General features: G+C 42.5%; 1 protein-coding gene across 4 annotated transcripts in view; it reads right to left on the bottom strand.

Moving 5' to 3' along the window:
* Positions 1-21,219, bottom strand: part of HIVEP1 (human immunodeficiency virus type I enhancer binding protein 1) — a 128,201-nt gene that overhangs the window by 46,104 nt on the left and 60,878 nt on the right. For all 4 annotated transcript variants that reach the window (XM_014940963.1, XM_014940962.1, XM_014940964.1 and 1 more), the window contains one exon: positions 11,240-11,293. In XM_014940963.1, coding sequence (XP_014796449.1) covers positions 11,240-11,293 — 54 coding nt within the window. The remainder of the gene's footprint in view (positions 1-11,239; positions 11,294-21,219) is intronic.

Genomic DNA, 21,219 nt, shown 5'->3' with positions numbered 1-21,219 from the left:
CATCCACTTCTCTCTCCTTGTCCCCAGATCTAGTCACTTCATAATAGAAACCTTTTTATCATAGTCATTTTATCACAGCTTTCATCAATTTCTAGTGACAGTGTCAAAAGCCTTGTTAAGGTAAAAAATGACATCCGCTGCTCTCCCCTTGTCCCCAGATCTAGTCACTTTATAATAGAAGCCTTTTTATCATAGTCATTTTATCAGTTTTCATCAATTTCCGTTGTTATGAGATTGGAACACATAAAGCTGAAGGTCTGCAAGGTACTTTTGCTCACATTTATACCCAAAATACTGTTTGCATGCTTCTATAGTTCTTCATCTGAATAAGTCATCTGGATCAGAACACACAGCGATGATGCGCTCTCCGGCTACACGGGGAATAGCATCCCCCAGGAATCCTGCTTTTCAGCTTTCTTGTTGCTTTTCCCATTCCCAAATTCCAGCATGAAACAAATCACATCAGTAAATTCTGCGCACGCTTCATCTCACTGATGGCAAAAATAACAGGCATCTCAACAGAACCAATGCAATCTAAAAATGTTCAGTTTGCTCCACCTGATGCTTTAGTGTAGCTACAGATGTGGCTGGCGAGGCTTTATACCTACCTCTATTCCTATGCAACTTGGAGGTTTTCAAATAAATACGTTCCAAGGAATGCCCATACTGTTGGCTACCAAAAGCAAGTAATAATTAAGAACAGGCAAAAATTGCTTTATCAAGTTTAGTACAAAATGTAAAGTACAAACTATGCAATCTACTGTTTCCACAAATTCTATATTACCAGGAATGAATTGTCACTTTGAAGGTAACACTGGGAAAAGGAAGAAGTATTTCTTGTCTTTAAGTAACATTTTCCTGAAATAATAGGCCTGCCTATATTTCAAAGCAGCCTCAGAGAGTCAAGAGCTGGGATGGGAGTTTGGAAGAGGCTACCCAGACCCCAGCCTTGGCATCTCTATCACTGGAGTTTGAGTTGCAAAGAAACACTAAAGCTGAAAGGGCAGAATAACTTTCTGGACCGACCAAAGCTAGGATAAATAGATACAGAAGTATTGCACTCATTAATTCAAAACATAAAAGTTTCTTCCCCAAGAATATATACATCCTAGTAAGTGAAATAAAGGACATGATGGGTCTAAAGGTGCAGCCACCGAGAAAGGCCCATTGTGGGCTACTCCTCACCCACCTCATGAAATGCCGCGGCACCATCAGCGAGGGCAGAGCGGATTAGCTTTATAAATTGTGCAATAACTCTTTAGCATAAGGCAAGCGAGACGCCTTGGCCCCGAGGCACACGGCGTGGAGTTATCAGGGAGCTCCCCGTGATACAGTTTCATCCCAGGGGTGAGAGCCTGCCAACTCCTGTTTGGCCTTGGGACAGGTAAAGAGTAAATGACACCTTGCACTCCGGGGCTGCCTTTCTCACGGCTTCTTTTCAAGTCACGGCTACTCACATCAAGATAACCCTGACGGGGAGACTTCTGATGGCGTGTGAGGACGTAAATACCTTACGCTAACGAGATCAAGAAAGATCTTCTTTATAAGAGTATAAGATAACGTTACGATAGCTAACATCACCAGCACTCCTAGGCTGAGAAGTTCTTCCTTGCTGGGCACTCTAAACACATGAAAAAAGCCAGGATGCCTCCCCAAAGGCAAATTAATGAGCTCCTAGTAACAGCCTAATAAGAAACCAGTTCCACCCAGTTATCCATGTAAGAATAAATATAACCAGCTAGAGAAAGTATGTTGCCAGAAATTTACTAAAATGCCTCAGGGACATCTGGAAATCTTCCTAGAACGTCAGGCAATGTTGTGAACAGTTTCACAACCAAATTATCTGCTTCCAAGTTAAGGATTATCACTTATTACTGAGAAGTTAGGATTCGGCTAATAAATCATTAGAACAACTTCTATCCCTTACACACAGAAAAAGAAAGACCATTAAAACAGAATTATGGAATGGCTCATGAAGCAGCAACCAGTTTAAGGGTTATCAGCGACGAGCAACTGCTATCCGGTTGGATGAGATACTGAATATAAAATCCCCAAACATGAGTCTGAGGGGAAAAAAACAGAAATGAAAGGAACAAGATGCTAACTAAACTCTCTTTGCACATAATGATGTTCAAACAGAACAAGCTCCTTAGTCATATTCTCTGCATTTCTTTAATATAATCTTCCATTTGAAAAGCAGGGATCAAATGGAGCAATTTCCATACTGCCTGTAGCAACTGAAGAGAAATGAAGAGCAGCGAAGAGCTCAGACCTAACAACCATACTATTTAAAAACAGAGAAAGGAATAGGAGCTCTGGCAAAGTGAGTAGGAAAAGTCTTACACAGCAGGCCTTTCTTTCTCCGAGGACTAAATGGTGCTGTGGACATGACAAAAGCAGGAGAAGGTGATTTAATGGAAATCTAGACATGAGGAATGTCCTAACCATGGAAACTCGCTCTGGTGTGCCAGAGGTGGGAATGGGGATCTCCCCCCAGGGTAGGTTTGCTTTGGCATCAGTGGGAGGTCCTCAATGCTGAGACCCCTGAGCTCCTCAGAGCTCCTTGCTTTCCCTGGAGCTGCTTGTCCTTTTCCAGAGATGCTCACAGTCTCTCTTTTCTCCCTCCCACACATACACCCATGCCACATTTTTAGGAGGCTCCATCCAGGTCAGCCAGTAGCATGTAACTACCAGGGAGACGTACACTGCACCCAACTCACCATCCATTTATATATTATACCTTCCCTTCAGAAGAAGGCCAAATGAGCTAAAGGAGTATCTGGAAAGCATTAAAAAAACACTCATTACTCATAAGCAAGGCAGACTACAAGGAAGTGAACAAGTGAAAAATCTTGCATTTCCACAACTGGCTTGTTCCCAGCTCACATCAACTAAAATTAGCAACCTATTGCATTTACTACACGCGCGTAGGTATGCCTCGTGAATTAACTAATTCATTAGCTCAGCATCCTCCCACCACAAAAGTAAGCTTGTTCTGGCCTCACATTTTAGAAACTTGCAAGAAATCCTTCTATTCATTAAAGCACGGTCAAGCCCAAAACATTACTGCATCTGAAAACATAGCCCCTGATTTCACAACACACTGTACCATGGTTTGGAACAGCCACTTTCCACTCGCCATCAGGAAAAAGCTTGTTTAACAATAGTTTTACAAAGTTAATTTTTATAATGTCCCATTGAAAATGACACTTGCAGGTTGGAATCTCTCTTGCTGAACTGTCACTCAAAAAACTTGCTATACTTGTCAGAAAAAGTCAAAATACTATTACTTTAACATCCTATTAATGCTTTAACCAAGTTCTCGTAATAGCTCCAAAGAATGAAATGTTCAATTTAAAACTGTAAATCTGTTTGTCTGCCTGTCAAAACAATACCAGTTCTTGCTGTGTCTAGCACCAGCAGTGGATTTACCAAGCAGATTTCAGCTGCTAGTAGTCTAAACTAAATGTACTAACCAAAGAAAATGAAAATAGAAGTCACAGATAGAGACATTGACTCACAACCCAGGAGGTTTACAGGAGCCAGAAAACTTCCCATGTTCTAACGTTGTTTCTCAGAGCAAAGAACATGTAAACATCTCAATTTTTATCAGTTTTTCCCACTGGTAAAACAAGGACATTAAAATGTGCTTAACTATTGAAGACGAAAGCAATGAAAAATGAGGTTAAATGATAGCAGAGACTATTCCTGCTCCCACAGAAGTCAGGGGAGTTTTCTCACTGTCCTTGGTGGGCACAAACCCCTGCACTGAATGTGCCTGAAGACAGAAAGAATATTTCAAGCCGTCACTGTTATTATTAACTGCATGTGATGCTCCATCATCGTGAAAACACCAGAGATTTTAAAACTAGATGGGACTTGGAAAAATGCAAGATCTTGCATGACATGAGCTGCAGACACAAACAGTTCCTGCATTAAGCCAATCACGACTGTCTTAGCTGCTGTAAATATTTTAGGAAGATAATTCAGTCTTGATTTAAAGCCTTATAGTTTGACGTACACAGAACAATTTAAATAAATTACCTCTCAGACACATGTATTGACATATTTTAATGTAGATGCAAACACTTCATGAAATCAGACATCAAGAAAATGCACAAAACTGAATTGCATGGGATATCACTGCTAGCTTGTATTTTTGAACATTTGGAAAGTAAAAGGTAGGTAGCTCTGGTGCAAGTCAACAGAAATAGAAAAGGGCAAGATAATCCTCTCACCAGCGTTAAGTAGCAAACGGGACACTACTGTAACTTGCAACTCTTGAAGATTAAATACTTCCATTTAGAGCAACTGTATTTCTAGCCCATCTGGTTGCTGAAGATAAGGACAGAAAGATGAAAAGAATCAAACAAAACTTTGGATCTCAGTTCCATGTCTTGCCCAAAAAGTAAGGCACAGTTTCCTACAAATACCAAATGGAAAGAATATGCTTTGGACTAGTGACAGTACATGGGTACCACAGCAGCAAAGAATCCAGAAAGCTCACATGCTTGCAAACCTACAGGAAAAAATCAGGGAAACATCTGTGGAGGATGAGGTCACTCTTAAGCCGGTAAATCAAAATGTTTAAATTTGTTTCGCACCACGTTTCCAGACTTTTTTTTGTTTGATCTCTCCCTTTCTCATTCAGTTTCCCATTTCCCCTTGAAGGAAAGAATACAGTATTGACCTCAGCCGAGACCTGGGGAGCGGGGTCCATCACCCGCAGGCCGTGCTCTCACCTGCTTTTTGGCAGGGAGAGGTGCGGTGGCAGGAAGCAGGGAGGGGAGAGGAGGGAAGGGATCTGGCTGCTCCTTTGAAGCCAGATGGTGGGACGACGAGAGTCGGCCGTAAGCTGGGACGTGGCGACATAAAAAGGGCATCAATCTTCAAGTTCAGGCACACACAGTGTCTTGTTTATCTAGGGAGAATGCTGGTATATTTATAATAATGGATTCAAAACTCCCTCTATAATTTTGTCAATAACGTGCATTCATTTAACAGGAGGGATGATAAAGTAGGGAGGGTTCAGAAGAACTCAGAAGAGACAAAATCTGTCTTCCACGAATCTGCAGCAGAATCTACATTTTTGAACTAATGTCACATGCTTCCATTTATAACGACAAACTCCCTCACCTAAATCTCAGCGCCGTTCAATTTACTAGAAAAATAATATTCCGGTTGAAAAAAAACAGCAGATGGGCAACCAAGGTAAAGGGCATTTAATTTCAGCTGCCTCTCCTCCATGCCAACACACTACTTTGAAGGGACTGCGAGTGTGGGAGGGGAACATATGTGCATGTGGATTGTGCATCTCGGAGAATATTCGCTGCTGGAACGTACTCTCTCCTTTCTTGACTCTTTCTTTCTGCAATAGCTCGAATGCATATCCACACGCTGGGTGGTTCCACACAGTTACACGTGGACGTAGGCCAGAGAATGGACAGTCTCAGTGCTGCATCCAAACAGTGACTGCAGAGCCGCTCCACCAAAAGCCGTGTCCACCTGAAGGCTTCAGAGACAGTTTAGAACCCGCTGAAAGTGCAGACAGAAATACAGGTATTTTTCAACAGCACTCCAGAAGTTGCTTGGACCTTGCTGGAGTCCAGACCAGAACTTTGAATGGTTCTGTTTTGGTGGTTTGGACAGAGCCTGCTGCCATTTAAACAACCACTTATCGAGTCAGATAAAACTCTTGGACCTGACGACAATGTCTCTGTATCTAAGGATGCAAGTGAAGAGGGTGCTACTAATACCAAAGCATGAGATTATGGCAAGAGAACTGATCTGGGTGAAGTTCTGATACTGTCTTAAGGAGAAACTTGTGGTGCCTCTGGAGGGGAACTCTATCATCAAGATAGATCTGTCACAACAGCTTGGACTTCTGGAAGAGGTGAGAGCAACCTAGAAATCCACACAAAGGATGCAGGAGAATACATAGCACAATCTTCAAATTCCACATGCAGCATCTCCAGCAGCAGGCAAGAAACTGAAAATGCTCTGTAAAGAATGTGAAAACGATGGGAGTGAGCAAGTATAGCATCTTGGTTGATAGGCAAATGATAGACTCAAATAGGCGCTAAATAGACCGTAACACACTTTAAGGACATACCTCATTCCTTCAGCTGAAGTGGGTACTCCAAAACAAGTACTCACTGTATCAGAGTTGGAGAGGACCAATGTAACACACTGATCTGAAACTTAACTGACAACTTATCCCTTTCTGTGATTTATGACAGTGTCTTTTCTGGTGGGGAGACCAGGAGCGCTGTAACATAGCCACCAGAACATCGATCTTGGTCCATGCTACAGAGCACAGACCTTGAAGGAAAGGTGGTGTACAACAAGCAAATCTTCCCTCATTCAGAGGGATGAATTCATACCTGACAAACAGCTATGACAGTCTGCAAGTCTAAACTGCAATGAGGCTGAGAAACACAGGTGTGTCCCCAGATCATCCCTGACCACCTTACGCTCTGAGGACACAGCAATCGCCACGACTGAGAAGCAGAATGAGGAAATTCATCTTCCATCTGATCTAGCCATTTATCACGGATCCTTTCAGCTGTGACACAGCAAGAAGCAGTTCTTTGAAATGATGTAGTTGAGTCCAGAATGGCACTCTTAAGAGTCAGAAGAGACCCCAGATGGTGAATCTTGGTGTTGCTGGGTAGTTCCCTACACAGTTTCAGAAGCCAAGATAGAGATTTAGATGGCAGCCTTAGCATCACTGGTGCCAAGTACAGAGATAACCAAGTTAGTTCCACTAGCCCTAACTGATGCAATGACAGTGTTGGTGGAGCTGATGTACCTGGGACCCAGACTGCTGTGACAGGCAGAGAACTGCTGCAACAGATAAAGAAGAAATCAAATGCTTACAGCGCTTCATATTGGCCTTCAGTGGCTGAACTGGTTCTGGGGATGACCAAATCAGAAGCCTCTGTGGTAATCACAAGGATCTGAGAGGACTTGACTTTACCAGTCTGGAAGGGAGAAGACAGAGAGACTTTCTTGGGATGGCTTTCTTAGGCGGATGGCTAGTGGTAGATCAAAGACAAAGCAGTCAGATTTGGCTGAATGCCTTCCAACCCATGACACCCACAGGGTCCCATATCAGAGAAAGCTTTCACTGCCTTCTCAAGGAGAAGTTTCCTGTAGTTCAAGCTCACCATCAGGTTTTAAAGAACATCATGTGGAAGACTCGTTGGGAGCAAGACCTTCTCCACCACACTAATGAAACCCTGCATGTGTGTTAGAAGATGAAATTCAACCCCAAAGCAGGGGTACACCCGGGGTGTAAAGCAGCCATGGCAGGTATCATGAAAGCTAAAGAGAAGCACAGCTTCTCCTACTGAAAATTCATTGCAGCAATTGGGAAGCTGAGAGAAAATGCAATGGCACAAGAATTATCCACCTTACATACTCAGTGAGCAGGAAGGTAAGGATGGCCCCTGAGAAACATGTTTCTGGCCTCAAGTGGCAGGTCACATGAATATCCATAACCTGAATGTATTTGTGACTATCACTTCAAAAGAAAAAAAAATAAAAAGTATGTCTTCCAGTTGCAACTATATATTAAATAACCAAAGTCTTTTTTAAGTTTGCAACTTAAAAACTATGTCTGTTCATTTACTGTCTTCTCTGTGCTTTATAGAGACCTATTACGACTTAATTGGATTACTGCAGCTAATGGCAAAATGAGGTGTTAAATACATATCCTTTAGCAGTCAATTAAATTTAACTTAAATCCCACACATGTATAAAGTTATGACTGATCAGTGCACAATGCTAGTCAGCAGAAACACAGATGATTAAACTTATGAAAAATTTCTCCTTGCAAATATACTGTGCCACTGACAGCTCTGGTACTGATAGAGCAGTAGTTAATATGATAAATCCCACAAAATTACATTCCCTGTTCATTTTGGATAGGGAGTAAACAAATCTAAAGTGATCTAGATGAACTGAGAGACAAAATACATGAACAAAGAAGCAAAATAAACAACCATAATTCACGTGAATCTGTATACACTGGATTGTGATTTAAAATAACTTATGTGAATATGCACACATTTCTGTTTACTTGTTTAGTTCAAAACATATATTTTCTTTTTTGCAGTGGCCTTAAGACACTAAAGCTTCAAATAAATAATTTCCTTTACTTCATATTGCCAAGAAATCTATCTATTCAAATCTTTAAGAAGTAAAAAAAAACCGCACAGAACATTTTTCATTTGAAAAGAGTAGCCTTATTATCTCAGTTATTTCTGTATCAATTTTCTGTGTAGAAATTTACTTTTCAATTGTCAGCCATATGAATTTCGATTAGGACTCAAAAATTAAGTGATGATCTCTGACTTCTGAGTTGCTGAAAGCCAAGTGCCACCGTCACATAAATCTTTGCAACCCCATCGCTTTCAGAGAACACCATTAAGTTTACAGTAGAGAAGTAATCTCCTTTGTGCAAAGGTGTTACTGGGCCACATGTGAGAACAAACGCCCGAAAGCAGAGGTTAGCTCATCTTTAGTTTCAACATGTCCATCACAAAAGAATAATCCAGACCAATATGACTTCTGTGAGACCAACAGCAGCAAGAGCAGACAGGAATACCTCACACAAGTTTTTTTATGTTTGGATGACAGTTCCACTTATCTGTGTTCCACAGAACAAAACCATGTCCAAACTATTTAGAAGAAAGTCTAGTTTGTTGAAATGTCTTTATAAGTGTTTGAAGGACTGCTATTTCCACCTAGACACTTTTTTTTTTTTTAAACTCTTCCACCTTTCACAAATACATAGAGCAACATCACAGTCCTGGTGCCCGTACCAGACAGTTTGTATCAAACCATCCCTTGAAAAACTGAACCAGTAATGAGTTTGGAGAAAAGAACGGCGAGCGGGACACGGACGATGTTCATGAAATCACAAAGGCAGTGGATAAGGTGAATATAGAACTGCTATTTAACAAATTGCACAATGTTTGAACCAGGGGACACCTGTTGAAACTAGTTGGAAATTGAGAAAAAAAAAGTAAAATAATGTACTTTTTTATGAGATTAGTAGTGAACTTCTGCAGTATGCTGCCAGACTATGCTGGAAGCAGAGAGCATTTAATCAAAAGGCTTAATGGATAACAGGTCCAAAAATGTCTAGCTACTAAAGCGACGAGGCAAACATCCCTAATCCAATGTCCGTGGACAGCATGAGGGGAATGGACTGCAGAACGTGGCCAGGCTTATGTGCTGTCCTTGAACAGTACGTCCTATTGCCTCCGTTGAAGGCAGAATGCTGGACCAAGATGGACCCTGCTGAGATCCGCTTGGATATTTCTTAAGCTCTCTAATCTCCAAAAAATTTTGAAGTTCATTGTTTCAAAAGATAATAGACTTTGATTCCAGGACAGAGCATCAGCAATTTACAACGGTGTTCACAGACGTGTCACAGGCCAGAACATCTCCCTACCACCAGAGGTGAATGCCTACCCAGAAGAAGAGAAAGCACTGACACAGGGTATGCTTAGAGGAAAGTATCTCAAGCTGAATGTGGCAGCCCAAGAGAGGCAAAGCTGCTGCTGCTCCGTGTCCCCAGGTCCAACCAGTAGCGAGGCTGAACATGCTTTTCCAAGAGGCACACATACACAAAGCACACACATACATACACATATATATGGCTGGACATACAGATCCCAGACAGACACTCAGTCACAGCATCATTCTGCTTCCCACCCCAGCTGAGCAGGATGGGAGCCCATTAATGTGAATATATCTATGTGTCCAAGGTGTACCCCTCCAGCAGCTGGGCTCAGACACTCAGTCTGCCCAGTAGCCATCCTCCAGTAGCCTCAGTCTCCCCAGTTGCTGCCACCTGGATGTATGAGCCCTCGAGGCTGTGGGCAGGCAGACACACACACAAAGCTGGTCCCCCTGTGTTCTCACTCCTACAGACACAAAGCTGCTCTCACACCCAGAGCTGACCTTTAGAGACCACCAAACCCATCCTGGCCCTCAGCCCACTCCACCTACTCGCTGTCTCGTCCAGCTTGATCCTTGCTAACAATCTCCCACACTCACTCCAGCTACTGCACCACCGACCCCCGTAACACACCCAGGCAGTAAAGATCCCCTCACTGGAAAACAGTTGGAGGTGATGTTTAACGAGGAGTTTAATGAGGAGACAGGGAGATGTTGCTGGTCAGGAGCAGATCATCATCAGATAAGCATCCTGGCCAGCACCTGCTAATACGCAAACAGACCCTTTTATTCTCTTATCCCTCTACTTCCCACATCTGTTCCTGCCCATGTCACCTAAATCCCTCCCCTCTTCCCACCTTTGGTTCCTGCCCTAGGGATCCCATAACAAGCGCTGTGCAGCCCCATAAGGTTCTTCCCCTGCATCCCCTGACATGTCTCACACCCTTATGATTGCCCTTAGTCCAAAAAGCAATCCAGAGAGCTGCTCCCTATAGCTTGTGGTGATGGGCTTCATGCCTGGACGCTGCTGGGACAGCCCTGAGAGGGGACTGGACAGGGTCTTTCTTTTTCTGCGTCCTTAATTTGTATTTCCACCCGCCCCTGTGCTCCTCTGGGCTTGTGGACATGGACCTTTCATGGCTCTCCCGTGATGGGCCTGGGAATAGCCCATCAAGGTGTTGTTTGGGCTCCCCCCCAACAATGTCTCTCTGGGCTCCTCTGCAGATGAGCTTTATCACACAAGCAAACAGGTACCACCGCAGTCAGCCAGCCTTGAAATGCAATGACTCTCCACCAGCTTTCCAAGCTCCAACACACAGATTGAATCTGTCACAGGTCGTCTGTTTCTTAAAATAACCTGCGATGATCAATCCCCCTTCGGCATCTGCTAGAAACCATCACATACTGCTCGGCCACGAACCAAACACGGTTATTAATGATTAGGCAAATCACACAATGAACCAAAGGGTTAGCACAGGCTGTAGTCAGGAACTTGTGCGCATCCCTAAGGCGACAGCTTCAGCTGTGTCTCATCAAGGTCGACGCAGCTACTCCAGTGGTTAAAACCAAGCCTTTGTGTCTCAGCAGAATTGGGGGGGTCACAGATCACAGCCCCTAACCCGCAGACAGATGTGCCTCAGGGCCTCACCCAGCACCCGGCTCGATGGCACCTTCCCGTTCAGGCAGAAAGGCTTTGGATCAGCCTTTAGAATCACAATGCATTGGTGTTTTTTTTTTTTCCATTTCATTTTTGGGGTTTGTTTATTACCTCTCTGTTGGTCTTCTGTTCCATTAAGTTGTTTTTGTGCTTCTTCAATTTTATCTGCAAGAAAGAGACATCCCTATTAAAATACATATATAAAAGCCCCCATGATTTTAGAAAGTCATTTACTGAAATCTGTCTTGAGCTATCTGTTTATGTTTAGGAGTGATACCATTCACACATAAATATGCAGTACATTATGAGTAATATGGTCATATAAAATTTTATCGTGTTTTACCAGCAAGGCTATTGACATGTTAAATTACACGGAACTGCAGACACAAAAGCGCTGGCATTGGATCTGCAGTCAACAGCTAATCCCGACGTAGTTTCATACCATCTGTAATAATTTATACAGCCAGGGGACTCTTTGCAATAGGTATTATGGTGCATTACAGAGTATTTTAATATGGTTTTGAAAAAATGCTGTTAGAACAAGACAATGCGGCGTTAAACACGGGGACACAAAGAGCAAACAGGATTTGCTACAGGAAGCAGCAGAGCTGATACTCTCACGTGGGAGTAGCGGGGGGTGAGCAGTAGCCCTGTGCTTATTCCTCTGTGAAACTACCCAAAATTCCCACACAGAACATAACCGGATTCACCCCAAACCTCTCTGCCTGGGCTGGTACAACTCTGGAAATAACAGACTTCTCAGGGTAGAAGGAGGAGCAAAGCTCTGCAAAGTCCCCACCTCATTCTTCACAAGTGTGGTGGCCATTACGTGGTCTGGCTTTTATGTCTAGAAACACAAAGTTTCTAGAAAATGATTCTTTCTTCAACAGACTTTTAAATCAGTGAGTCTAAATGACTTCTCTAATATTTATAAGCTGAACCACTCAAGTACGTTGGAACCATTTGTTCACAGTCGAAGTCTGAAATTGTTTTCCAATTATTTTCTCAGTAGGACCAAAACATTATAACTGAAACAAATCGGTTCTAAGACCGAGTTTTTTTCACCAGCTCACTCCAGTTCTGCATTTCTGCCTTTCAAGACTGGTACCAGGTTCCCTTCCTCGCTAAAGCTCAATCATTTATCTCCTGTACGCTGTCCCAGAGGATGCACCAAAGCATCTCACAGGGATGGTGACTGGGCAGACCTCCAGAGCCGGACCAAATGGAACTGCTAATGACAAAGACCACCACCACAATTTTAAAAGCCCAACTTCTCCCTTGTTCCTCTGATATTAGCGAGACATACGTATGTATTTAAAGAGAAGTTTTTATGCCCGGTCTCTTTTGTACTGACTTACTAGCTGCTGAAGACAAAAGACAAGCAATTCAAAGAGAAGAACCCTTCGCTAGGTCTTTACCAACCCAGTTACACAGCCTTATTTTGAACAATGAAGATTTGATATTTAACATCTTCCTGGATTTCAGCTTCAGCTGAAATACTGCATGTTATCTATACTTTTTTTTTTAATAGAAAGTGCTGTAAATAACCATTTCTAACAAAAATAAGAGGAAACATAAACAAAGCATCTTTTATAGACATGTGCCGCTAATGCTATTAGAGAAAAGCGTATCTAACAATCTCACACCATTTTCCCACAGATTATTGCTTTACAGGAAGGTGATGCAATGAGCAACTTACAAAGGTGCGTGACATTTGATTAAATACATGAACACACAGGAGAAAAAATAAATATCAACAAATTAACCCCGTAAATGGAGCTGCAAGATTAAGCAAAAGCAATCAAACCCACAGATTGGCTAGAAAAATCATTTCCACTCTTTTTAGAGATACACCTAACGCACAAGAGACGGTGTTTACCTCTTGAGAGGATGTAAAGAGATTTGTCACTGAAATGTATACTTAAGTACATAGACAACTGCGGTTTCATTATTTAAAAGAATTACCTTCATATTTCACATAAATGCTACAATAAATGTATGCATTTAAATTCATGATCATCCTATTTTATAGAGAAAAATTACTTAAGTATTTTGGAAGCACGTTACATTAGATTGCCAGAAAGATTAAATGCTTTACTCTCCCTAGCTGAATTCTCCCTCTTATTTAAAAAAAATAAAATAATAAAATAAAAAATTGAGTTCCTATCAGAAATTCCCAACCACTTCTTCGTCAGACTGCAAGCCCAAACAAAGAAACACAGATAACAGAAATAATAGCCAGGTAAAGATATGCTTGGTGCACATCCAGAAAGCCTCCTTTGGAAGCTCCTCATAAGCAAAAACATATTACACAAAAATCATCTGCAAAAACCCAGGAGGAACTGAAAACTGCAAACTCCACTATTAACTGCCAATAATGTTATCTGATCCAATACTCACTTGATTAAGTATTATTTTGGACTTAAACCTGTGATACTGAAGATACTGTCTAATCTGAAATTTTACAAAGGAAATATTTATTTATCTCTGGAGTATTATTTACTTCTACTGGGGCAAGAGAAAGTAATTTAACTACTGGAAATTTCTAATACGTGGCAGGCATGGCACCCTCTTTACTTCCCATAAAATGACAGGATAGTAGATATCTTGACAACTAGATTATTATAAGACCTATCCCAATGTCCCCAACCTTGGGCAGACAGCCTTCTGGAGCAGCACACGTCTAGAAGCAAACGATGATGGTGACAGACACTCTGATTTAAGATGGGACGCTTCTCACTAAGTGCTTACTACAGGGGAGAGAAGCAGAGCAACAACAGAGGAGGAAATCTTCATATGTGCTGTTGTATAAAGAGGAGATTCCATGTGGTAGCAGTGCCACGAGCCACGGAGCCAGCTCTTGGTTATCCCAGCCAGGGGCACACCACAAAAAAGTCCAGGTAACATCATATAACAGTTATATATATATATACACACACATCTATGCATGTGTACTTGTGTAAAATAAAATGAAAGAATACGGGTGCAACGGCTTTTCTTACTCCAGTATTAAACCTTTTCACGTCGTTGTCCAACACTGCTCTCACAGCAGGTATGTGCTGTGTGAAAATATCAGCAAATTCCTTGGGGTTTTAAATATATAATGTAACTGCGCTTTTTAGGAATGCAAGGAAAAAGATTGGCACGCAGTAAAATATGCTTCTTGTTTTACACGCCTCCTGCTGTGATAGATCATTAAATGGATACCAACAGTCTGAGTTAGATACGATGGTGCTATGGTAGGTTTTTAAATAAAAAAATAAACCAGATTTTTCACCAGCTTTTATACTCTATTTTTTTATCTTCACTGAGAGATATATACAGCACAAACGAAATGTAGTTTAAAAAGACCTTTTTTTTAAAGACATCAGTATATCAACACACACAAACTTGAACACATTTACAGGGAATTTTCAACAAAACATTTAAAGACCTTATTTAGATGGACAGTTAAGGAAGAAAAATAAAGGTTTAGGAATTTCAGCAAGGAAAGCAGAAATAGTGAAAAGTGTAAGGTTTGCAAAATATGAAACCAGTAACTCCTGACAGTAATTTCAGCTGGAGCAAAATAAATCTTACAGTTGTGGGATTTTTTGGTTGGGTTTTCATGTAAGAAAACTCCTCTCTCTTTTGTCCACAAAAGAGAGTCCCTATGCCAGAGTAATGAGATGACTTCATCCTGCTGAACCAGTCGCCCTGTACAGTGACAACACACAGAGGGATGGAGTGGCTGTCACTGAGGAACGCTACTTTTAAGCCACCAGGAAAGCTCACATGGGGGTGGTGGGTGGGAAACGTTCATTAAACATAAGCAAAATGCCTGAACACAAATATTTTTCATTGTCCACCTTTGCATGCATCTGTAGCACTGTAAAAATTTTGGGGTTTTTGGCTTCTTGATGAGGATACAAAACTGCTGCTCTAAAACAATAAAAAGGGCTTTGGTTTTATTCTTTTAATCTCATGTACTTTGTTTATGGATAAGTGGGAAATCAGCAGATTTACACCATACTGGATGCTAGGAACAGGCTACTCCATCAAAACTTAAAAAAATATGAGTTCATAACTTAAGGGCCAGGGTTTTATATTCAAATATTTAATAAAACAGCCGGAAGGAAAATGTCAGCATTTTTTTTTCCCCTTCAGTTAAAGGCAAGAACAACTCTCAGGCCTTATGGCTGAGTCATCCCAAAAATACCTCCATCCAAACAGCTTCAGGTGGCAACAGTTATTTCTTGTTGCTTTCTCAAAAAACTCACTCTCTCTTACCCTACTCCATCAGAAAACATCTGAAAAGTGATTTTAAAAATCACTTTGCATGTTTTTCAGTGGGCACAAAGAAAGATACCACTTCTATTATATTTTCTGGCGTTCATCATCTAGATCACTCGCAGAAGAACTGCAGCGACAAAATAATACTCTTCAGCTGAAGTGCATTAATGCAATCACACCGTACGCATTGGGAAGTATTACTGAAAACAGCATCATCAGTGGGATTTCTTTTTTTGAGGGGGAGGCACAGCTTGAGAAAAACACCAACAAAAGTTCAAAACACTGCATTTCCCATCACTGCTCACATTTGGAGAGCAAGTGAAACGGGGCTGAGGCTCTCATGTGGAAGTCTCCATCTTCTGACTATCGAAACCCACCAGGCTAACGCACTGGAAACAAAGTGCTTTGTGTTTCACTGGATGAGAAGGGTTTCTGAAAGGATCAGAAGACCACCACAGATAAATAAGTAAATAAATAATTTTAAAAATGCCCTGAGGACTGGACGGATGGTGCGGAGCAGCACGGCGCATGAGGAAGACCTCAGATTTGACATGGAGGGACCTGAGCCCACCCCAACGTCCTACTGGAACCGTGTTGTATCTCTTCCAGGGGGAAGCCTCGTGCTTCCAGCACCCGTGCCCAGGCAGCTGGGTAGGTGGGAAGGGCAGCCACACCAAGGTGATGCATCACAGCAAGCTGATGCAAGCTTGGAGCACTTCACCGGGTGGCAGGATCCTTCAAGCATCTGTTGTGGTTTAGCCCCAGCTGGCAAATAGGACAACACAGCCACTTGGTCACCACCGCTGGTTGGGATGGGGAAGAGAATCAGAAGAGTAAAAGTGAGAAAACTCTTGGGCTGAGATATAGCTTAATAAGTAAAGCAAAAGCTACACGCCCAAGCAAAGCAAAATAAGGAATTCCTTCACTACTTCCCATCGGCAGGCAGGTGTTCAGCCACCTCCAGGAAAGCAGGGCTCCATTACACCTAACGGTTACTTGGGAAGGCAAAATGCCACCACTCCAAACATCCTCCCCTTCCTTCTTGTTCCCAGCTTTATATACTGAGCACAGTCTCATACGATATGGAATATCCGTTTTGGTCAGTTGGGGTCAGCTGTCCTGGCTGTGTCTCCTCCCAACTTTTTGTGCACCTACTCGCAGGGCAGTGTGAGGAGCAGAAAAAGCCTCAACTGCTCAGCAACAACCAAAACCACCAGCGTGCCATCAACACTACTCTCATCCTTAATCCAAAACACAGCACCACACCAGCTGCTAGCAAGAAAGTTAACTCTATCCCAGCTGGAACCGTGGCAGCAGCAGAGGCAGCGTTTAGCCCCGAGACAGTGGTACCCACCAGGAGCTGGGAAGGATGCAGAAGCACCCATGCCCCACTGCAAGCAGGCTGGGATGCTTGGCTTCTCTCACTATGAGGAGGAAAGGCTCTTTACAACTTGCTAAAACAAGAACGCTGTAGTCCTAATGCGTTTTGGTTAACTGAGACGAATCCCAACATTTCCTTCAACCAGCTAATTTAAAAAAAAAAAAAAGGGAGGGGGAGAAAAAAAAAAAAGCAGCAAGTGTCTTGTCTGTACAAGGAGCCCATTAGGTTAATTGAGAGCGTGGGGCAGTGGGGTGGATACTGCCTCCTGCCCGTCCCTGGGGAAGAGCGGAGGCTCGGCAGGCTCCTGCACGTAGGATTTCCTGCTTCCAAACCCCAAACCCACGGGGCAGAGCTGCACCAGCCACCCTCCCTGCAGAAGGAGGGGACCCGGTGGCCAGGAGGTGCAGGAACTGGCAGAGCCAGGCACCCGAGATGGCATTTGGTGGCCCTGAGGTCCCACCGTTGCCTTCCAGCGACGAAATGAACGCCCACAGAGATGGCAAGCAGCAGCAAAAGGCAGTTCACAAACCCCGTAAGACGAGGCACTTTTCTCACTCAAATTTAAATCTACTTTTAATTAGAAACCACTCTTCTGTCCCCATATATTTCCCTTTTCTAATTTACTGAGGAGCACTCAAGATTAAAAGGAAAAGATCAGATGAGGGAAAAACCATCCCTACGTCTCCTCTGCAATTTTACAGTGTGGGAACTTGGCACCTTTTGGCGTACGGTTTGTTTTGTGGTTTCTCCTTTCCAGTTTGGGGCTCAGAGAGTCCCAGCACCACGGCTTAGTGGGCTGCCAAACACAGAGCCTGATAGTTGATAGCACGGATGTCCCCCGCCTACCATAAATGCAAGGTAAAACAGATTAAATCTCAGTTTGTCAGATGCTACCCATTTTAAAGATTGCTCATACAGCTGCAAGCCGGGGGGGGAACTCTTAAATATTATGTGAACTAAAAATTCTTAGCAACTAGTAGGATGATGCAGGAGCAGCTGTCATTTTAAAAAACTATCAACTACTTTTTTAAACATCTTAAATGAGATTTAAAACATCTTAAAATGTTCTACTAGTCATTATATACTTGACTAATGACCTGTTTGATCAGTTTTTCAGGAAAATTTTAGGCATTTTCATTTTAATGTCAACTTTGAATGCTCATCATACTCCCTGCCATATATAATTATTTGCATTTAAAAATGAAAAACCCATGACAGATACTTTACATAACCCTGTTGAAAATAGAAGATAAAAATCCTCCTCTTATTCTTCTTCATTTTAAGAAAAGAAGAGGCTTGCATATTTGAAAATACAATCTGTAATCTGCAGGTTAAATTAGTATCAGCAATGAACAGCTATACTGTATATACAATAAAACAGTCAATGGAGAGGTTGTATATAAATTAAATATATAATAGCTTTATCTTTGCCATCACATATATTACTTAAGCATGGCAAGGGCTCCTGATGAGGCTGACAAGGTGTTTGCACATAAATTACAGAAGTGCTTTGCATATGAACCCAAACTCAGTCCCTGTGTCACCATGTCATCAATCTACCACTGGGGAGCTTTTGACTTTTTTTGTTGTTGTTGTTGTTTACATTATTTGAAGTTTTTATTATGAGGCCTTGAAACTCACTAGAAAGTGAGCGCAGGAGGTGGTGGCGGGGGGGAAGAGGATTTTTGGATGGCTGTCCCCTTGCAGCGCTGGTGGCAGAAGGGGACAGGGATGCACCTGTGGGGACAGGCACAGGAGCTGCCAACCACAAGAATTCAGAAGTGCAGGTGAAACATCAGAAACATCTCCTGGTGGCCACCTTTTCACCTGGTATAAGCCACCCTTCGAAGGTGGCACTTCCCACAGGTAGCCCCTTTTCCACCTGCCCCACAGAGCCAGGTGGCCCTAGACCCTATGTGTTCTTCTGAGCACCAGGAGCTGTGCCACCAGAGGTAATTCATTTACACATTGTCTCACTCCTGCAACAAAGCACAAACACAGGTACTGATTGCAGTTTCATTTGCATAGCTCCTAATCAGCCACCTAGCACAGTAATTACACCATTGCTATGCTGATGCTGGAGCATTGTGACTGGCTGCCAAATTCCAGCTGCGTGTACCTAGGACAGGGTGATTACTATCACTAAAATCTGCTTAATAATTATTTAACAGCCTCTAGGGCATTCACTGTTCCAGGCTTAATTTTTGGCTTTCTGGTTTTGTTTTTTTTTTCCTATACTTAAACCCATATCAGGGTTAAAACCTAAAACAAAATATCAAAGCCCACCATGAGTTGCTCTAGCTCACCACCTTCTCCAAGCTGCTCCTGCAAGCACCCTCATCCCTTCTGCACTGAGACAGATTCCCTCCCCCTGCTAGGTTTATTGGCCTTTGATCTTACGTCCCAAGCCTGGAAAAAAAGTGTGTTTTTCATGTATTCATTTTTTAAAAGCCTGACACGTAGGGAATAAATGTCAGCAAAGCCCCTGCAAATATTTAAAAAAAAACAACAACAAAAAACAACAAGCTTTTCCACTGACCAGAAACGTATATAAAAATAACAACACGTGGGGCCCAAAAGATATCTTTAATTTCTGTATTTTCTCAAATACAGACCCTACACCAAAGCAGCAAACAGTTGAGCCAGCCACTCCCCAGCCGAACAGGGGAAAAACTTTCCATCCATCTTTCTGGTACTCCGAAAGCACTTGTCCTCAACTGCAAGGCTGCTGAGGGAGGGCTCCTCCAACCGCAGAGAACTGGTTCAACAGGTTGAACAACATCGGGAGCTGATGTTTCATTACCTGAGACAACAGCGCAGAGCCTTTCTTCAAGTTCTCTGCGGGGTCAAACAGCTCTATAATTTCTTCTTCTTCTATTTCTGGAGTTCCTTAAATGCTACCGAGTTTACAAGGCAGAAATCATGTAATTAGATAAATTCAGCACTGAGGAACCTAAAGTACCAACAACCCTGCTGAAAACCAGCTTCATTCTCTTAAGCTTAGCATACCTTAAAAAATACTTCTCTACTGAGATCCTGTAATTGTGATGGAAATGGTTTAAATTATTATATCTTTAGTAGGACTTTAGATACTGAAGGTCTTATAATTCCAGCTATTAAGATGGACAATAAATAGTGCTGCTGGCTAAGAAAAAGGATTTTTTTTTGATGACACTAACAAAAAACGGAGCAAAGAAAAAGCCTACAAGTCAAGCCAAAAAGTCCAGCCCAACATCTTGCCTCCAGCAGCAGCCAAGAGCAGAATTTGAGGAAAAGCAGAAGAGGACACACACTAAGTCCCGGACTCTAAAACCACACAGCTCTGAAGCACACCCCAGAGGGTGTATTTGAACCTCACGGGTCTCACCAATTACTCCTACATTAGTTTCTCCGACTGTGCTTTGAATCTGTGTGAGCTTTTCACATCTCTCTTCTTCAAACTGCAGGGCCTCATCTACTCAGCCATTCCTTATACAAAAGCTACTCAGCAGCCTTACAACCTCTGCAGCTTTTGCAAGTACTATTTTATCCTCTTTGGAGGTGGAAGTGAGGAAGGGAGAGACAGATAGGAGGAAGACACCAGAATTGATCCCACTCTTCAAGATGAAGGCACGGCACAGACACGTACGTTGACAGATATGTTTTTCTCTACTTCTGCCATAAACATTCCTAATGTTTTATTTGCTTTCTGACAGCTAGCGAGTACACAGTTGACTTCTCCACACAAATATATGACCCCCAGATCTCATGCCCAAGTGTTAACAAGCAACTCAATTTAAATGAAAAGTTAGAATATTTGTCCTGTGGACATCACTGTGCATTTATCCGCTCTGAATTTCATTTGTCATTTTATAATATGGTTGCACAGCAACCTAGTGTCATTCTGCAATCTTTTGCATTTTCATTTGCATCTTCATCTTCACCACCGTGGAGGACTCCATCAAATCAGCAGCGCTGCCACTTCACTATGTGTGCTCTTTCCTGGATCACTCAAAAGAATGGGAATCGACAGAGGCACATTTTTATTAACTGTAAAACGGCAGGCAGTGTTTGTCTGCTATGGAACGGGTATCGACTGCAAAAATGTGTAAATATCAGCCTCTCAATAAACTTACACACAAGAAATTTTTCTTCTGGGGTGTGCCTGGGGATTTCACTCGATACTCTGTCATTCTTCTTTAAAAACCTGTCCTTATTTCCAGCCTGTCTTTAAAATCCAGTCTCCCCAAACACCATCATCCCTTCACCATGCAGCTCAAAAGAGGTGCCTGTGGGTCATCACCTCCAGCCACTACCTCCCGCCACCCTGCCCAGCCTTCCTCACCAGCTCCTGTCACTGCTGGAGCATCTCCATGTACCTTCCTTTACAACGCACAGGTTAGGACTTCTTCCAGACCAAAAGTCAGCTGCCATTTCATGCTATCTGGTAAATCCACTT

This window comes from Calidris pugnax, unplaced genomic scaffold (genome assembly GCF_001431845.1).
Source record: "Calidris pugnax isolate Ruff unplaced genomic scaffold, ASM143184v1 scaffold8, whole genome shotgun sequence".
In the NCBI taxonomy this organism is placed as follows: Eukaryota; Metazoa; Chordata; class Aves; order Charadriiformes; family Scolopacidae; genus Calidris; species Calidris pugnax.
Note: the sequence above shows the minus strand (reverse complement) of the source record. Positions and strands in the feature narration are given on the sequence as shown.